The sequence below is a fragment of the Amborella trichopoda genome, chromosome 8 (genome assembly GCF_054954075.1).
Source record: "Amborella trichopoda isolate Santa Cruz 75 chromosome 8, AtrichopodaSantaCruz75HAP2 v2.0, whole genome shotgun sequence".
In the NCBI taxonomy this organism is placed as follows: domain Eukaryota; kingdom Viridiplantae; phylum Streptophyta; class Magnoliopsida; order Amborellales; family Amborellaceae; genus Amborella; species Amborella trichopoda.
In genome coordinates, this window is record NC_142343.1 from 27,856,086 (window position 1) to 27,876,026 (window position 19,941).

At 39.5% G+C, this 19,941-nt stretch overlaps 1 protein-coding gene and 1 long non-coding RNA gene across 7 annotated transcripts in view; both read left to right on the forward strand.

Annotated features, from left to right (window-relative positions):
- The first annotated feature begins 2,495 nt into the window (after positions 1-2,495).
- VHA-A1 (vacuolar proton ATPase A1) overlaps positions 2,496-19,941 on the forward strand; it is a 55,360-nt gene continuing 37,914 nt past the window's right edge. For all 6 annotated transcript variants that reach the window (XR_016061406.1, XR_016061407.1, XM_020666510.2 and 3 more), the window contains exon 1: positions 2,496-2,843. Coding sequence is in view for 3 of the 6 variants with exons in the window: in XM_006843186.4 (XP_006843249.1) it covers positions 2,703-2,843 (141 nt within the window). In the remaining 3 variants the exon portion in view is untranslated. The remainder of the gene's footprint in view (positions 2,844-19,941) is intronic.
- Positions 19,081-19,656, forward strand: LOC110007161 (uncharacterized). Its single transcript, XR_002280732.2, has 4 exons — positions 19,081-19,143; positions 19,258-19,297; positions 19,399-19,444; positions 19,553-19,656. It is a non-coding gene; the product is annotated as an uncharacterized LOC110007161 (long non-coding RNA).

Genomic DNA, 19,941 nt, shown 5'->3' on the forward strand with positions numbered 1-19,941 from the left:
AAAAGAAACTTATTTTGCTAAATAAAATTATGTCTTTTGATTAATATGAGATTATTTTTTTCTATTTTTAGTTATCTTTAATTTTATCTCGTTACTTTACAAATTTCTAGGGAAAATTGTCAGTTTTTTAATTTTATTCTCTTTCTTTTAATGTTATATTTTTCTTTTAATATTGTATTATTTTTATTTTTTTTAATTTTTTTTTGTAACATTTAGATTTGAATGCATGTGTATCTCTTTTTGCTTGTTATTTTTATTTATTTTAAATAATCCATCATGTTTTTTTTTTTTTGTTTCACGATGAATTCTACAATCTGTTTATCTTTATCTTCCTATATTTTTACCTTTTTAATTGTAGTTAAGGTTTTCTCCTATTTTTGTAATAGCATAACGCTTTTACGGGTGGCTTAGATGAAAATAGAAAATCTTAGAATAATGCAAATAGGACATTTAGATTATTAGATAATATTCGCCCGTTGTACTAATTAAAAAGAAAAAAATCCCTTGTCCCTAGTGTACTTTTATTCCTTGAAATAATTTTTATTTTTTTCCTTTGTTTTAAGTGCATGATAGAGTTTTATAAATTAGTTCTATATTATGGAAATATACTATTCAAATGGATTTAAATATAAACTAGCTCTTTATTACTAATCTTTTGTTATTCGATTATGAATTCTATTATGAATTTCATTTTAGAAATTACTTTAGCAATTACAAGAACATTTTAAGGAAATGATAAGGATGACTGGCTATTATAAGTTCTTGTTTTTGTTTTGTTATTTAATTGTAAATAGCTATTTTTTTAATGATATGGATGAATGGTTAATAAAAATTTAGACAAAAAAACATATTAGTATCACGGATTTTTATTGAATAATGAAAGTTCATAATACACCACTCCCAATTTATTTTATAGACAAAAAAGACTACATTCAGATATTTTTAGAATTTTTTTGAACCAAAATTCACGCCGACTCGATATGGGTTTTGGGGTGGCTGATTCGTTTTTTCAGACCTTGGTTTTCTCATTGTTGAAGCTGATAGGATTAAGGTATGCAATACACACTCGGTGCATGACATATGTTGTACACTAAACCACCGAGGCTTCCTCCATCAATATCCAACATGGGGTGGTTGATATTAACCAAGTTCCGACTTCAAACATTCACACATGGAAAGTTGATCTCCACTGCTCCACCGTCTATTTTTGGGTGGATACGTTGTGGTGTGAATACTCAGCAGCAGTGTTTTAAAACCCAACGATTTCCGATTGCGAATCTTAATAGGAATCCATCAGGACCAAATTAGTTCCAAGCCCCAGTTCCCCTTAAAATATCCTTTTATATTATAGGAAAAATTACAAATAATTTTCAAAAATAGACTTTCTATACAACTTACCTTTAACCAAACTTTTTTCTCACTCTTTATTCCAAATTTAACTTTCCTCGTAAATACTCCTCAAGTCATAGAAAAGGTAAAATAAAGACCAAAATACCCTCTGAAAAACATGTGGTCTAGTACAAAATGGAGGCAGTCCGTTACTTTACTTCTAGAAAGCATACGTTCTGGTACAAAATAGGAGCGGTCTAACACTTTGGGCGTGTGGTCCGACACAAAATGGGGGGTACAATGTTTTTGAAAAGCATGCGGTCCGGCACAAAATGGGGGCGGTCCGGCACTTTAGGCTTCTGAAAAGCATGTGGTCTGGCACAAAATAGGGGCGGTTCGACACTTTTGGCATGCAGTCGAGCACAAATTGGGGACGGTTCAATACTATGTGCATTTTCGTCAAAAAAATATGACGTTTTTTTTACTTGGGGGTATTTACTAGAAAAGTTGAATTTGAAGTAATTGCTAGAAGGTTTTTGTTGGGGGTAGGTTGTTCATTTTGAGGGTTTTTTTTATATTATATGGGATGATATTTAATGAGACAATTTATCTTTGATACAAGGTGATCACAATTATTTACAACCATCCGATGTGAAATTTGATAGCTTGGATCTTTCACAAAGTTCGAAAAAATGTCTTTTGAAGTTTGAGCTTAGTCAATGAAATAATTGCAGCCACCTAATTTCACATCCAATGGTCAAGATTAATATCTCACTTTATACTAAAAGTAGATGGTCTCATTCTATACTTTCCCATATTATATATTTTTTATGTTCATTTTGTGTTTTTTAAGATTTTTTAAAATCCCCTCTATATCTCCACTCAAAAAATCCAAGTTTTTATTTTATTTTATTTAATTTTTTGACATTTATTTGTGGATTATCGATTCCCACCCATCTAGACCCGTTGAGATTGTTGATTCTATGATCTAATACATATATATGTGGATGACCGAACTACCGCCACTATTTTGAAACGCTGGTCCACAGCGTACACCTCACACCACCCCAGGAGTAGTGAAATGCAAGCAAGAGAGCAAGTGCACTTCCCGCCCCACTTAGCACGTGCAGGCGAGAGTAAGATTAGTAAACCTTAACGACGTTGTTGTTTTCGAGAAAAATCACAAATCGAAACAAGAGCGAAAACGAAAAGAAAATTTTTTACTGCACAGAAGAAATTCCTCCTCATTTCATGGCATTTTGATGATGCAGAGAGGGTCCTCTTCAAATACCAGTTATTACAGGAAGAGGCCACCATTCGTAGATCTGCCTTCTCTTCACAGTTGATCCTGAAGAAGAAGAGAGAGAACGAAAATGAATTTGCTCAAGGATTTACCGGCTATGGATCATATGAGATCTGAGCAGATGACTCTAGTTCAGCTCATAATCCCCGTGGAGTCAGCCCATGGTGCCATCTCTTACCTTGGAGATCTCGGCCTCCTCGAATTCAAAGATGTGAGATTCAAAACACCAGATCTGCTCTCCTTCGTTGATATTTTTTGGCCTTTTGGTATTTCATCAGTTTCTATGAACGAATTTGTTTGAACTTCCATGATTCGCGTATTTAGAGGTTTGAATTTTGGGTTTTATTTACAGTAATTGGAGTTTTGAATGGTACAGATTTTGGTTATTCAATTTCACAGTAATTGAATTGTGGCATCAGAAGTTGTAATGAGCCCATGAATTTGGATTCGTAATTTGCTATTTTATAGAGATTGTAGTTAGTTGTTTCCTTTTTTCATGTAGAGCTAAGTGCAAAACGATGTCAGCATTGTGTAGTGTTATGCTGATGTATTATAGTTGAGTAATTGGAGAATGGATTTGCTTGCTAGATCTGATGAAAATATTTGAATTGATGACTCAGTTTTAAGCAGTTGGACGACTTTTAATAGCGGGTTAATTTCCCACGCATATCTTTTGTGAATTATTGTTGTTAAGAGTATTTGCCCCATATGAGGCATTCGGAAAGGCTCAACTCCAAATTTATGTATTGCTGTTGGGGTCTTGATTCATATTCCATGCGTAAGTGTGATCCTTGGGAGGAAAATTGACCTTTTTGTTGACATGCTTCGTGTGGGACATATGGGGATTGCTTGGATTGGTTGGATTTTGAGCAGTTTCTGTAAAAGACAGATTTAAAATGAAGCTCATGTTGTGGAGCATGATGCGGTATTTTGGGCAAGTGAAGTCTTGTGAAGTTGGGTGTCATAGTTGTGATCTATATGTCGACTGGGGCTTGCTTATTTATTATGTCGCAAATTTGTGAAATTGCCTCGGACATGGGTTTGTTAGCCTTCTTGAGAGTGTTGTGTAAATTTAAGTCTACCTTGGCTAGCTTATTATGCCATTCATCGTATAACTGTTTCGTCTAGCAAGAGGGTTTGAGGCTCACTTGACATGAGTTTTTTATCTTCAATAGGCACATCTTTCAAGGGAAATAGAAAAGCATTGACAAACATGATTTATAATTCAACTAATACATGTTTCATTCAATTCATTATAAAACTAACCTATTGCTTTGGTTCATGAGGTGATGATAAGAAATTTGCCAAACAATTTGGGCCATGTAATCCGATTCTTTCTCCCGATTGTCCCATATTAGAGGTCTAAGGATCTCATTCTTAATCCAATAGGGATTCTCACTTCCTAGGAAAAAAGGAAAAGTATTCTTGCTTTCCAAGACCTTGATTGATAACGCTACATATAAAGCTACTTATCCTTTTGCATTAAGCATATCTGGCGATTATGAGTATCGAAAGGGGGCATTAGACTAACAAAGTCCCTATGAAGTTCCCAATGGGATCCTTGAATTCAATCTCATCGATATATGAGCTTCTTATAGTTACTTAGCGTGCAACTTTGAGTAGTTCCTCTGTGATGGCCTGAGGATGTTAAATTGTGTAGGTATGTTCTTTGATCACCACATGAAATGTGTTGTATCCTTTTTTGTGCTATTTGAGTATCCAAATGCTAGCCCTTGTATATATTTGTGGGGCTTCTTGAAGAGACATGTTTGCTTGGGGTGTTATGACCATAATATATCCATACCATGTGGCATTCACACAAGGAACTTGTATGTATGGCTAATGAGGAAATTTTGTCTTACTTTCATATGTTGTACCCTTCACAACTTTTCATCATGTGAAAACACGACGAAAAGCTTTGTGGATGTCATTGAGAAAAAAGGTGATGCAGGGAGAAATAATAATAAACCAGAAAATAAAAATAAAATACAAGTTTGAGAGATTATACCTTCTCTCTAGGTCTGCAAGGGAGTCTACCCTGAAAAGATCTTTTCATAAGAACAACTTTGCTCAATTCTAATATCTGCTTTTACAATGAAGGGACATCTCCTTTTAAATAGATTTTTAGAAGAAAAAAATCCAAAAAACATCTCTCTCCTATGTTTTTTTCTCTCTCCATAACTTCTCTCTCTTCAACTCATTCAACCTCTCTAACTTATCTCTCTCTCTCTCTCTCATGCCTATCTCCCTATTTCCTCTCAAATCAACCTCCCTATTTCCTCTCACGGGAATCTCTATCCCCTTCTTATCTATTCCCCAAAATCCTCCCACTTAACAACTCATGCACCAAAATCCTCCCTCTTCCCTCTTAACAACTCAAAATCCTCCCTCCTAACTTATCCCAACGCTTTTCCTATTCTTAAGGAAGATAAACAAAAAGATAATAATACCAAAATTTTGAATTTTTTTCATTGTTTCAAAAAACAGTCATCGCACGCCCAGACCCAAGCGGCCCAATACGGGCGGATGTACCTGGGTGGGCGCCTAGGCAAAGGGGCTCATTTTCCCCCCAAGATAGTATAAATATATTATGGGGGTTATTTTTAACCCCCAAAGATAAAAAAACACCCTCAATCTCCATGCTAAACGTATTTTTGAGAATCGATTGTAATTTCTGAGAATTGAAAATATTTTTTGTGGATTGAAAAAATTTCCTTTTCTCATTAAAATTATTTTTAGGGTTCTATTGGAGGTATTAAAAGACTTTTGAGTTGATTAGTAGCTCGATTGAGGTAGCCAACATTGAAGATCAAAGATTGGGCTAACTTTCTACAACAGGGCACCTACTTAGGCGCCGGCAGCCGGCCGCCTAGTGTTTTTTGAAACCTTTATTTTTTTAATTTCTTCTGCATAATTCTCTCGGGGTTGGGAGAAGCTCGACCTCTAGCTTGATTCAAAGTGGATCCCCTTCATCATCATGTAGGATCAATTATGAAACTTGAATCTTTTTCGTGAACTTCATCCTCTTCCTTAGCCAAGTGTACCTCCATCCTCTTTTTTGGGCATTCATATGCACGGTGTCTTGGCTTGTTGTATTGATAACACGTAACCTTTGCAGTATCATTTTTTTCTTCATTAAATTTGGGTTGGCACGAAACCTCCTTCTGAGTGTAAAATCGCTTGTCATGCTCCATTGGTATTTAGTCTCTACTCTTATAGAAATTTGAAAAGCTTCACTTAAAGTCCATGGGCGATGTAGAGAAACATTGTCCCTAATGGTAGGTTGAAGGCCATTTACATATCGAGCAACCTTTTGTCCTTCCGTCTCTTGGAGGTTGTTTCGAGCAACTAATCGATAAAACTCCCTAGTATAATCTTCCACTTTCTTCTCATTATGTCAAAGATTTTGGACATGAAAGAAAATTTGTTCATGATCCACATGAAGAAAATTTTCTTTCAATTTCTTTTTCATCTTTTGCCAGTCAATAATTTTTCCCTTTCCAGTGTAAAATCAGGATTGTTGAACTTGTTCCTACTAGGCCGCAGCATACCTGTGGAGCTTGGTTGCAACAATTTTAACTTTACGTTCCTTCGGCAATTCAATCCATTCAAAATAATTTTCAACTGCACAACCAATCAATAAGTGCTTTTATTTAGAGTTTACCATGAAATTCCAGGAGATCGACTTTAATACGAAAATCTCATGGACGCTCTATAAGACGCAGATCTTGCCTGTAAATTTCTTCATTACGATCAGGATCAGTACCTTGGGTTTGTTGTGGGAATACTGGTGTAAGATCGATGTGATTGCGAGCACATTTTTCGCGATGAACATTGTTCTCCAACCGTTGTTACAACTGATTCATTTTATGTACTTCGGTTCAAACATCCTCCATGACTTTGGTCAAACTTTTCAAAGCTTGTCCCAAGCGATTATGCATAACATGATTAGCTTTCGATGGCATTGTGAAAGCTGGATCTTGCTTGATACCAACTGATGTAGGGAGAAATAATAATAAAGCAGAAAATAAAAATAAAATAAAAGTGTGAGAGAAAATATCCTATCTCTAGGTCTACAAGGCAGTCTACCCCAAAAAGATCTTTTCACAAGCTTAACTTTACTCAATTCCTATCTCTGCTTTTACAATGAAGGGACATCTCCCTTTAAATCGACTTTTAGAAGAAAAAAGTTCAAAAAAATCTCTCTCCCCTATGTTTTTTTCTCTCTCCATATCTGCTCCCTCTTCATGTCATCCAACCTTTCCAACTTATCTCTCTCTCTCTCACACCTATCTCCCTATTTCTTCTCACAAGAATCTCTATCTCCTTCCTAATCTATTCCCCAAAATCCTCCCACTTTACAACTCATGTACCAAAATCCTCCCTCTTCCCTCTTAACAACTCACGCACCAAAATCCTCCCTCCCAACTTATCCCAACGCTCTTCTTATTTCTAAGAAAAGTAAACAAAAAAAAAAAAATACTAAAATTTTGAATTTTTCTAATTTCTTTTTGCGTCAAAGGGTTTCATTGAGCTTCTTTGTTTGTGAACATTCTCAGTGTAGGATCATCTATGAAGATCCATAAGTTTAGAAGACTAAAGATGCTGACAGATAAGTTTATAATAATGTATATGCTGGTGTTGTATATGTTGTGGGATTATGGGACACTCATAGAATGAGGTACTAGACCATTGTTCTAGGGTCAACTTGATTATAGGTTGATATCCTTCCATGAAAGCCTGTTCCGTAATTTGGTACATTCCATTTACCCAAATTTTTGGAAAACTGTGTCATCTATGTGTTTCCTTTATAATTTTTATGTGATTTTTTTTAAAATTTCCATTCCTTGTGTTCTCTTTATTTTATCAATTGGTTTCTTCTTAGTTTCTTATGAGGAAACACCTTTTCCTAATGTCTTTCTCATGTTTTTCCTTGTGCTCTCATGCTCTAATTAGATTCGCCATTTTCCGAATTGCTAGTTTTTTAATAATGTTACTTGCGTCGAACTCCTGAACCATTTCTAGACTATTTTGCAAACTCATTTTCCTTGTAGACAACTCAGGGAAATCTAAGTCTGCATGCTTTTTAGTTTAACAATCTTAGATACTAATTAAGAGCTATAGTGTGAGTGGGCAGAGAGACTTCATGAATGCCATGGGTCCGATATAAGAAGGGAAACCTATATCATTTGTTTAAGTTGAGGATTTATAAATAGGTTGATTGTGTTTGCTTGTATGCTTGTTGGATCTGATTGGTTTTGGGGCCATGGGGACATGGAGTGGGCTGGTGGAGGAACGCATTCCATCAATATGCTTTTCCTTTGGTGAATAGATCACAAAGCGGGCTTCTTTAACTGCTCCAAGGTTTATTAGGTGGTGAACCAGCCTACTTCATCATAGTGATTGATGATGTTTTTTTTTTGAGAAAGTAGTGATTGAGGATGTTTTTAGCTGATTCACTGATAAGGTCGTCAGTCTGGGGTTGATCAGTGATTTGGAACTCATTTAGTCCCTCAGACATCCGAGTCAATCAAAACTTGCAGTCTGCAGGTTCTGAAGTGGTCCCAAGTCTTAACTTGCTGGGGCTGTCTATTTACTATACCATTCGAGTCCTAACAGTGACAACGGTAGTTTTGTTGGATTCGGGCGAGTCCCATAAGCCTCGCAGTTTGACACTTTTTCATAAATAAAAGGGGGCAGAAATGTGACATTCCTTTCTTGCAATCCCTTCGCAGCCCAAACCTCAAAAACCTTGAAAATCTGTCCCCAGACCTGTTTATGTGTGTTCTATTGAATCCATATCTTGGATTAAAAAAAAAAAAAACTCAATTTCGAATATGCGGGATTCAGATTTTTTGAATGAGGGTTTTGCCCCAAATTTCAAGAGTTTTGGATCCGCTATACCTGAAGTCCAATGAAAAATCTAGTTTAGGGGTTTCTATTTGGGATGTTATTAGAATCTTTTCCCAAAGATTTGAGGCCTCAATTAGTACCAAACGCATCTTTGGGTAAGCAAAATGGGTTTTGTTTTTCATTTTCAGTTTAGATTTATATAAACAGTTTTTTCTTTCTTTCTTTAATTTTTTTGTTTTTGTTTTTTTGGGACAAATATCACTATATCTAGTTCTATTTTCTTTGATCTTGTATTTTTTGTTACATGCTCATAAAATAATTTGTAAGTAACTGCGAAGATGGAGAGGAGGAGGAATCTGCGTCTCCCCCCGCCCCTTGACTGGAACAAGATCTGTAACCTTTATCCCAAACCCTCACCTTCCCAACCACTGCTTTCACCTTCTCAACCTCCGCCTCCAGAAGGTTCAGCTAGAGTAGAAGGCTTCATTCGCACAAGTAGTAGCCTTAGCTAGTCCCCCAGCTCCCTGCGCCCCACTTCCCATCTCTGGAGTAACTCCTTCAACTCCAGGGACCTCTTCTCTGTTTCTCCCCTTCACCATCTCCACCCCTGCATAGGAGTCAGCCACCCTTTAATCTAAACTTCTTTCCTCCCTGGTGGGTATCTTCCTACCTAGACGGGACGATGTCAGGGGGTAGAGAAATGGGCTCAACGGCTTTAGGAGGAGCCCAATCTTGACTGCCGCCGCTTCTCAAGAGGTTCACATTTCCTTCGCACGAAAGCGCCCATCGAGCTCTTTCGGAGCCCCCTCCCTCTCTTTCAAAAGGGCAGCCTTAAAGCTCTGCGAATGGTCTCGGAAGGATGGGTCTTTCCGGAAACATAGAGTTTGACTCACAGTGGACCACATCCCTCTACACACGTGGTTTCCCTCCACGTTTAAGAGAGTGGTGGAGGCCTGTGGTTCCCTTGTACAAATCCACTAGAAATCCGTCGAAGTTCTGCCGCTCGACTCCATCTGTCTTCTCCTGGAGGTCCTTGACACAAAGTTCATCCCCTCCACCATTTGGCTAGAAGTCGAAGATCTCTATTTTCCGATTTCTCTCTCGTGGTCTGTGGCCTCTCCGCCTTCTCCTATTTTCTTCAACTCTGCCAACTTTCTCCCACCAAAGGGATCCTCCTCCTCATCCTGGATCTCAATCTCTAGGAAATGTCGCCACACTAGGCGGCGCCACCGGCCATCCTCCTCCGGGTCCAAGCCTAACCTGGAGGGCTACCGCCCCAACATTTCGAAACCGCCTCCAGTAGCTGCTTGGAGACCACGCGTCAGTCAAACGTGCCCTCTTAGCAGAACGGTCCTACGACCTGATGCCCTCCAGCCGATCTCGAGCTCGGGTGTCACCTCTTCCCCGTTCTGCTCGAGTCCTCGAGGCGGCGTTGGTGTCAGTACTCTCTCGGCCCTATTAGAGCCACCTGGCTCCCCTCCACATTGTCATGGCAAAGGTGTTGTAGTTGACCACAAACCCCCCCTTGCCTCAGTCGTCGGGCCTTTTGGTTGTGCCAAGCCCACCGCCTCATCCTTTGGATCCGTCCCAGAGGGCTCTTATCCCAAGTGACCCTCATCCCCGCTCAATACCTCGCCATGCCGGCCGCCCCCCTTCCTTCCTACATCCCTGCCCTGCTGAGACCTTTCACCCTCTGCTGCCTTCGTCATCCCATCTGTCGCCCTCACCTACCCTTGAAACTTTCCCGCCTTCAGTTGAAGTGGCGCTGCCCTCCCACCTTAACCCTTTTGGCGACACCTACGCTCTCCTCGAGCTTCGAGACCTCGAGATCCCAACAGACTCTCCCGAAGTCTCGATTGCCCCCCCCCCCCACCCCTCTTGTCACGCCCCAAGAATTTATAATACTTATATTATTGAGATGTGACAGTCAAAACATATATACATCTCTTGATAGGACAAATTTACAATGGCGAATTCTTACAAAGTAACAAAAGAAAGTTTAAGCACAACTATAATATCTTCCAAAGTTGATCTTGACGAGCACTCAAAATAAAACCGCAGTTATCCTAGAAAAAAAGTTTACCATAGTTTTATGAGTTTGACTACTCAGTAAGTGATCATCATAATCCTAAAAATAATCATGGTTAAAAGATATCAATATTTTCAAAAAGGAGATCTATTAACATAAATGCATTAACAGTTTCACTTTAAAAAATGCATAAGTAAGTATAATCCGAATAATTGAAATGATTAGAACATTTTAACGGCAGTGCATCATTCAAAGGATTTCACAAATTACCCTACTTGCATCCCAAGTAGGTCACCTATATACCCCATCAGCGTCCTGATGGGTCCACTTAATTCTTATCGACGTCTCAGATAGGTCCACTTAATCCCTGCAGGTCCACTTATACCTCACCGACATACAGGATGAATCCACTTAATCCCTATCGGCGTACCGAATAGGTTCACTTATACCTCACCGGCGAACCGGATGAGTCCACTTGCATACTTAAAAGTATTTCTAAATCTCTTTAAACATTCGGAAGCAGCAATATCATGTGCTCAACATATCACTGAAATTATTAATATGAATTTCACTGAAACCTTTAATAACAGTCATTTTCAATAGAATTTCAAAAATACCTTGTCAAATATTTTGGGCTCAAATTCAGAAAGGTAGCAGTTCGTAAAGACATTCTAGCATAATTGCCAATCTAGTATGTATAAAAAAAGTCTTATAGAAATCCAAGAATATAGAATTATCACAATTTATGGGATGTCAATTCGTAAATAAATATTTCACAGACAATACTATAATCAAATGCAAAAATATCAGTTTTCAAATAATAAGGCAGTCATTTGCACATGAATTTTATAATGTCTAAATATTAAAAAACGATAGAAAGAAATCTCACAATTTTACTAAAAGCAGAAATATCACATTTATTTCTAATAATTTTACAGTATGTAAAATTCTCTAACAATAGACAAGAAAATAAATTTATTTCTAAGAATTTACAGCATTTAAAATTTCTATCATAGATAAAATATCACAATTCTATTAAAAAGATTATTTTTCAAAATAATGAGGTCGCTTGCGCATAAAATTTGTCGCGCCTAAAATTCATGGTAATAAGCAGAAGTAATTATTTTATTTTCATTTTTACAAAGAAAGGATTATTTTTCAAGATAATGAAGTCACTTACCTCAAATATTTGAGAGGGAGCTTCCGATAAAAATTTGGCTAGAGAGAGGAGCTCACTGTGTTTGTAAGAGGGAGAGCGAGAAAGGTGTTGTTAGGCGACGTCTTACCTTTCGTCCTATTTAATTTCTTTAAAACACCTCCACCTCATACATGAGGTGTAGCATTAATAGTAAACCTCTAATGTTTACAACCCACGTGTGCTAAAGGACGTGGTAGAAGATAATAAAAGTGAAGGGTAAAAAGATATACAAGTAGTGATGGTCCCTAAGGACCATAATGCCTATATGGACAATCATACTATAAAGAGTTTTTTTTTTTGTTTGAAAGTTTAGGATTGTTATATTCTTCCCCCCTTAAAGAAATTTAGTCCTCTAAATTTGTGTACCTGATTACTGAAAAAGATAAGGATATTTTTCTTTGATATCGTCTTCTCGTTCCCAAGTCGACTCCTCTCTTGAATGGTATTGCCATAATATACGGACCAAAGGAATCTCCTTGTTGCACAACACTTGTACCCTTTTATCCAGTATCAAAATTGGCTGCTCAATTAAGGATAGGTCATTTCTGATCGGTAAAAGTTCATATTTCAAGATATGGGATGGGTCGGGCTAATATTTTCGTAGTGATGATACATGGAAGACATTATGGACGTTTGCCAATTCGGGTGGTAAGGCATGTCTATAAGCGACACCTCCGATTCTTTCTATATCAGCTTCAGTTATTCTGGATCTTGACTTTGTCCCGGTCTGTACACGTAATAAATGTGATTTTAAGTACATTTTTTTTAAATTTCCTAAGAATCTTAAACCTATTGCTCTGATACCACACCCCCCAAGAATTTATAATATTGATATTCTTGAGATGTGACAATCAAAACATATATACATCTCTTGATAGGACAAATTTACAATGGCGAATTCTTACAAAGTAACAAAAGAAAGTTTAAGCACAACTACATTATCTTCCAAAGTTGATCCTGACGAGCACTCAAAATGAAACGGCAGTTATTCTAAAAAAAAAGTTTACCATAGTTTGATGAGTTTGGCTACTCAGCAAGTGATCATCATAATCTTAAAAATAATCATGGTTGAAAGATATCAATATTTTCAAAAAGGAGATCTATTAATAGAAATGTATTAACAGTGTCACTTTAAAAAATACATAATTCAGTATAATCCGAATAATTGAAATGCATATAACATTTTAACGGCAGTGCATAATTCAAAGGATTTCACAAATTATTCTATTGGCGTCCCAAGTAGGTCACTTATATACCCCATAAGTGTCCTGATGGGTCTACTTAATCCTTATCGGCGTCCAAGATAGGTCCACTTAATCCCTGCAGGTCCACTTATACCTCACCGGCGTACAGGATGAGTCCATTTAATCCCTACAGGCGTACCAGATAGGTTCACTTATACCTCATCGGCGAATCGGATGAGTCCACTTACATACTTAAAGTATTTCTAAATCTCTTTAAACATTCGAAAGCAGCAATATCATGAAGTCAACATATCACTGAAATTATTAATATGAATTTTACTGAAACCATTAATAACAGTCACTTTCAATAGCATTTCAAAAATACCCAGGCAAATATTTTGGGCTCAAATTCAGAAAGGTAGCAGTTCGTAAAGACATTCTAGCATAATTGCCAATCTAGTATGTATAGAAAAACTCTTATAGAAATCCAAGAATACGGAATTATCACAATTTATGGGATGTCAATTCGCAAATAAATATTTCACAAACAATGCTATAATCAAATGCAAAAATATCAGTTTTCAAATAATAAGGCAGTCATTTGCACATGAATTTTACAATGTCTAAATATTCAAAAACGGTAGAAAGAAATTTCACAATTTGACTAAAAGCAGAAATATCACATTTATTTATAATAATTTTACAGTATCTAAAATTCTCTAACAATAGACAAGAAAATAAATTTATTTCTTAGAATTTGCAGCATTTAAATTTCTATCATAGATAAAATATCACAATTCTATTAAAAAGATTATTTTTCAAAATAATGAGGTCGCTTGCGCATAAAATTTATCGCGCCAAAAATTCATGATAATAAGCAGAAGTAATTATTTTATTTCATTTTTATAAAGAACAGATTATTTTTCAAGATAATGAAGTTACTTACCTAAAATATTTGAGAGGGAGCTTTCGATAAAAATTTGGCTAGAGAGAGGAGCTCACTGTGTTTGTAAGAGGGAGAGCGAGAAAGGAGTTGTTAGGCGATGTCTTACCTTTCGTTCTATTTAATTTCTTTAAAACACCTCCACCTCATACATGAGGTGTAACATTAAACCTCTAATGTTTACAACCCACGTCCACTAAAGGACGTGGCAGAAGATAAGAAAAGTGAAGGGTAAAAAGATATACAAGTAGTGATGGTCCCTAAGGACCATAATGCCTATATGGACCATCACACTATAAAGACTTTTTTTTTTTTCTTTTTTGAAAGTTTAGAATTGTTACACCTCTTCACCCTTCACCTGACCCTTCTCTTTTCGGCCCTGGCTGTCTTTCAACCTTCTCATCTCTGCCTCTCCCTTTCGTTTCTTCCCCTTCAGCCCTATTGCAGAACCCCCCTTCGCCTAACATCCTCTCACTTGAAGATGGGCCTCGTCGAGAACCCACTTCCTGGACTTCGAACCCCTTCCATTCGCTGGTGTCCCCCTTAGAACAACTCGAACCTTTGGCTCTCCTGCCCCCTCCTTTATCCTCTTCATCTGCACTCGTTTCATCCTTGACCTACCTACCCTTTGAGACAGACACCTCGGAAGATTGTTCTCCGCCTTCACCTGCACTTTTTGCTGCCTCCGACAACCCCATGGAGTGGTCTCAGTTCCCCCTCAGCATTGTCGCAGTCCATTTTGCAGACCCCTTTCCTCCTGACCTAGCCCAAATCTGTGCCCTTCTGGCCCCTTACTTTCCTTTCACCCCCCACCTGGTTCACATCTCCCGAGTTCGAACCTTCCACTTCCTGTTCCCACAAACGTTGACCCCTCACCCCCCCGGACTTGCCCATCCTTCGAACCTCCTCAGCCTCACCACTACCTAACCCACCACACCTTTCTTTTTACCACCTTGGGTCTGCTCTCTCCTTAAGTTCAACCTTATACCCCTCTACCTTTCCTACCCATTTTCAGGGTTCCCAAACCCCAGCCCTGATCTCACCACCTTCATCCTCTCCAGTTGAGGCTTCCATCCCTCCACCCACTTCCCATCCTTCTGTCTGCATATCCCCAAATACCCTTTCCTCTTGTCTTGAACCCCTACCCACTTTGCCGACAGACCTTTACCTGGCTAAGCCTTTCTCTTTGCCCTCCTCGCCCGCAAGGGAGGTTCCTAGAACACCAAACCCTCCCATCTCGCTCCCCTCGGACGAAGCTTGCTTTAAGGGGGTCGACAGGGATGGGAACAACATAGAGCTTAACAAGATGAAGGAGATTTACAGAATCATGGGATTTCAAGACGACGGGCCCGAAGGCCCGACACACCAATTCATCCTCTCGGATGCTCAGAGCTGACTGAAGGTGAGCTTCAGAGGACACAGGGAGGTCCTAAACTTGTTCTCCTTGATAAACTATGACATACCTGCTTTAGAAGAGCCCCCCTCGACTCTCCCCTACCCTTCTCCCCCTTGGGTTTCTTCTCCAAGGAGGTCTCTTAGACTGGCCTCCTCCTCTGCGTCCACATTAGCTCTATGAAAATCCTGACATGGAACGTAAGAGGCTTGGGACAGCCACTCAAACGGGATGCAGACAAGGATATGACAACAAAACACCTACCCTCCATTTTAGCCCTCACAGAGACTAAGCAGCCTGATCCTACCCTCTAATTAGTCCGCTATGTCTGGGGCATGAGGCCTTGCCAGTGGGCCTCTCTTCCTGTGGTAGGGCCATTAGGTGGAATATGGGTAGTCTTGAACCCATCGAAACACCTTCTTCTTTCTTCCCTCATCAGGGAGGACTCAGTCACAATTATCCTTTCTCGAATTTTCGATGGTTTTCACTGGAAATTCTCAGCAGACTACAACGTAAACTCTGCAACCCTCAGACCACTTTTTTGGGCAAAACTGGACCTTGTAGCTTCCCTTCCCCATTCTGCTTGGTGTCTGAGAGGGGATTTCAATATCACAAGATTGTCTTACGAGAGAAATTCCAACTCCAACATTTCTTCGGGAATGATGGACTTCTCGAATTTCATCTATCGTAACGAACTCCTTGATATTCCCCTTCAAGGCAATCGTTTCACATGGTCCGACCACTCTTCCCAACCATCTCTTTCTAAACTAGATAGATTCCTACTATCCTTGAATTGAGAAGACGTATTTCCTAGATCGCATGCACTGGCCCTATCGAAACCAACCTCGGACCACTGCCCCATCATCCTGGATACTCAAGTTGTTCAGAGAGGACAGAAACCATTTCGATTCGAATTAGCCTGGCTTGAAGAAGCCTCGCTATCCTCTCTCATTCCAACATGGTGGAACTCTTTTTCCCTCCTGGTTTTGGATAGAGCAGGCTATATGTTATATTCAAGTTCTGAAAGCCTCTGTAAAAAACTGGAGTAATTCTATCCCTGGGAACTACTCTCAAATCAAGTCCTCCCTGCTGAATACTATTCATGACCTGGATCGAACAGAGGAATCCCGGCCTCTGTCAGCTACCGAATCCAACCTCTGGATCCAAACTAAGACGAAATATTTTTCCACCCTTAAAAAGGAAGAATTGTATTGGTTTCAGAGATCTAGAGTCAACTGGCTTAAAGCAGAGGACGAAAACACTTGTTTTTTTCACCGGATAGCCAATTGCCATAGAAGAGACAATGCTATCTAGGTTGGCAATCGCAACCTAGACCAACCTGCGGAAATTGAATCAACCATCCTTGGTTTATTTCAGGACCTCTACGCGGCCCCTTCGGGTTTCAGACTTAGAATGGCCAATTTGGATTTCTTAACCCTTCCGGATCATTGGTCACAATGGCTGGAGCGTCCCTTCTCTAATACTGAGATTTTGGAGGCTATCGTTGACTTGGCCAAAGATAAAGCCCCTGGCCTTGACGGTTTTCCCATAGCCCCTTTCAAGACGTTTTAGGAAACTTTCAAAGCAGACTTTAAGAGTTACTTTGATGAATTCTTCCAACGTGGAATCCTCCATAGAGCCATCAACTCCACCTTCATCGCTTTTGTCCCCAAAATTGAAGGGGCAGAGGAACTCGCGGACTTCCGTCCAATTAGTCTGGTCAATTCCTCCTACAAGATCTTGGCTAAGGTTTTGGCATCTAGGTTGAAACAAGTCCTCCCCCTCGTCATCTCGCCCTCACAGTCTGCGTTCATAAAGGATAGGAAAATTCTAGATGGGGCCCTAGTGGCTCATGAGTGTTTGCATTCCAGACACCTATCCAAAAAACCCGGCCTTATCTTCAAGATAGATTGGGAAAAGGCGTACGACCTTGCTGACTTGTCAATACTGGATGAAACCATGTCAAGAATGGGTTGGGGACCTTTGGAGGAAGTGGATGAGGGGCTGCTACTCAAATCCTCACTTCTCAGTTCTTATCAACGGGGCTCCCAAGGGTTTTTTCACTTCCTCGAGGGGCCTTCGCTAGGCCCCCCCTCTCCCCATTCCTCTTTGCTATTGCAGCCGAAGTTTTCAGTCGCTCCATCAGTCGACTGTACGGAAGGCCTTCTCACTGGTTTCAAATGTAGTTCTCAAGGCCCAGTTGTGTCTCACCTACAGTACGCAGATGACACGTTAGTGTTCCTTGATGCTAAACTAGACAAAATAGAAAACTTGAGACTTTTCCTTAAATGTTTTGAGCTAGCTACGGGCTTCAAAGTCAATATAGACAAATCGAAGATGATGGGGGTAGCCCTATCAAACGTTGAAACCAGAGCTTTAATTCCGAACTGGGAATGTAAAGTGGAGGACCTCCCCACCATCTACCTTGGCTTACCCTTGGGCTTGGGAAAACCAAAAAAGAGATAGTGGTCTCATGTGATTGACAAAGTAGAGGTGTCTGGCAGATGGAAAGGGAGGTACCTATCCCTCGCAGGCCGGACCACACTTGTAAAAGCTACCCTAGCAAACGCTCCGGTCTATCTAATGTCCTTATTCCACATGCCTGTCTTGCTAGCCAATCATCTTGACCAACTGATGAGGAATTTTCTTTGGTCAGGGCAAGCCGAGAAAACTAAATTCCACCTCATCTCTTGGGACAAGGTCTGCCTTCCTAAACTTCAAGGAGGGCTGGGGATCTAGATCCTTAGAAAACATAACTTAGCTCTCTTAGGGAAATGGTGGTGGAGATTGGCCGCCCAGAACAACTCTCTTTGGGCACAGGTCCTTTGCAACAAATATAGAATCCTGGAAGATGCTTGGGTGCTCGAGAGGAGATCGTCGAATAGGGCTTCACGTGGAAGTCATTCGCGTCCTCCCTTTCTTTGTTCAAGCAATTCATCCGCCTCCATCCTAGAGAAGGTACAATAGTAAGTTCTGGTCAGAATTTGGCTAGGCCATACTCCTCTTAGGGACCTCTGCTCCTCCCTCTACTCTCTTGCCTCCAATAAAGCCTCCACCATCGCGGAGGAAATGGTCGTTTCTAGGGGCCGCAGAGTCTAGAATCCTTCTTTCAGACGACATCTAACAGAGGAGGAAATTGGCCAATTCTTAACCCTCTCGGATTATCTGCATTCCAACTTCATAGCTCTATCAAGGAGGGATTCTCTGGTTTGGACCCTCTCCCCTTAAGGCTTTCGGTGGCCTCTTACTACAAAAAAATAATTCAGCCACCCACTTCCCACCAAACCCCGTCTCGGTACATTCAAAGGTCTGGTCTACCATCGCCCCGAGTAAAGTGCAAGCATTCAACTGGATTGCTTGCTCCTAAAGAGTTCTCACAGTGGACCAACTTCAAAGGAAAGGAATCCCAATCCCCAACAGGTGCGCACTGTGTCTTTGTGAGGAGGAATCGAATCCACACCTATTCATTCACTGTAGCCTAGCCCACGACCTGTGCTCTGGACCACCCTGGGTGCATTGTATTTTGATTTCTTCAGTTCTTTGCTTGTATCAGGCGCCAATATTTTTGTATAAGGTCATTGTGTACTGACCTATTTTTTGTCTGGGAGACCTTGTCAGTGGGTGCTCTTGGGTCCCACTCTTGTTCCCTGATGCTTTTCCAATACATTGTTAACTTTACTCAAAAAAAAAAAATCTGTAAAACAGAAATATTGTTTACAGGTGTCAATGTGGGAATTGCGTGTCGTATTTATATACATGTATGTAATTTTCATGAATATTTTATGTCTTTCCTTTTTTTATTTTCCTTAAACTTTGGGGATATTTTCCGTTATTTTCATTGGACTCAGAAAAGACTCGGTGGGTCAACATGGGACTTGCTAAGTCACCCCAGGCGATGGCCAGTTCTCAGAGTGAGTCCGATTTTCTTTTCTTTTCATTTCTTTTCTTTTTTTGTTTTGTTTTGGAGTAATCAAGTCTGAGGTTTAAAACATTGGGACTGATTTGAGGCTTCTAATTGGTCCTAGGAACATGATACCGTCTCTTCTCCAATTTAACTTGAGAAAGGTAAGATTGTGTATTCAGTTGTCCTAGATTACAATGTCACTAATTCCACTGGAGATCTGCTTGACTGCTTTCCGAAATAATGGGAGCGGTAAAACATGCAGTAAATGAGAAAGTGTGATTCAAGCATATCCGAAACAGAAGGAGCAGGTAAACATGCTGTAAATAAAAAAGCATAATTCAGGCACAGGCATAATACTGGCCAACCTTTTGAGTCCTTCTGAATCCTGATCACTTTCCGGTTACAAAATCATGCAGGCTACAATCATTCTTAGTGAAGCATCAACAGGTTATGTTGAACAAGTTCTCCAACTTGCACCAGATGCATCGATGCATTTGGAACATAAAAGACTGCATATCTGGTAAGTGAGAGATATGAAGAAATGATGACATGTAAGATACCAATAGTTGATATCTGATCAGGGTTACTGTTAAAGGTGATAACTGTCTTCTAACCTTTATGGGATTGGATATTTGAAGAAGAGATGAGATGTGTCCTTGCACATGGGCTGATTGGTATTACAATGTATTATCCAAGGATATTATGAAGGGGATTTACTGATGGACCCAAGAAGCAAATGCAATAGTTAATTTCTGAAATGAGGGCGGTGATAAATTTTTCTTAATCTTAGATGAAGCGATAACAA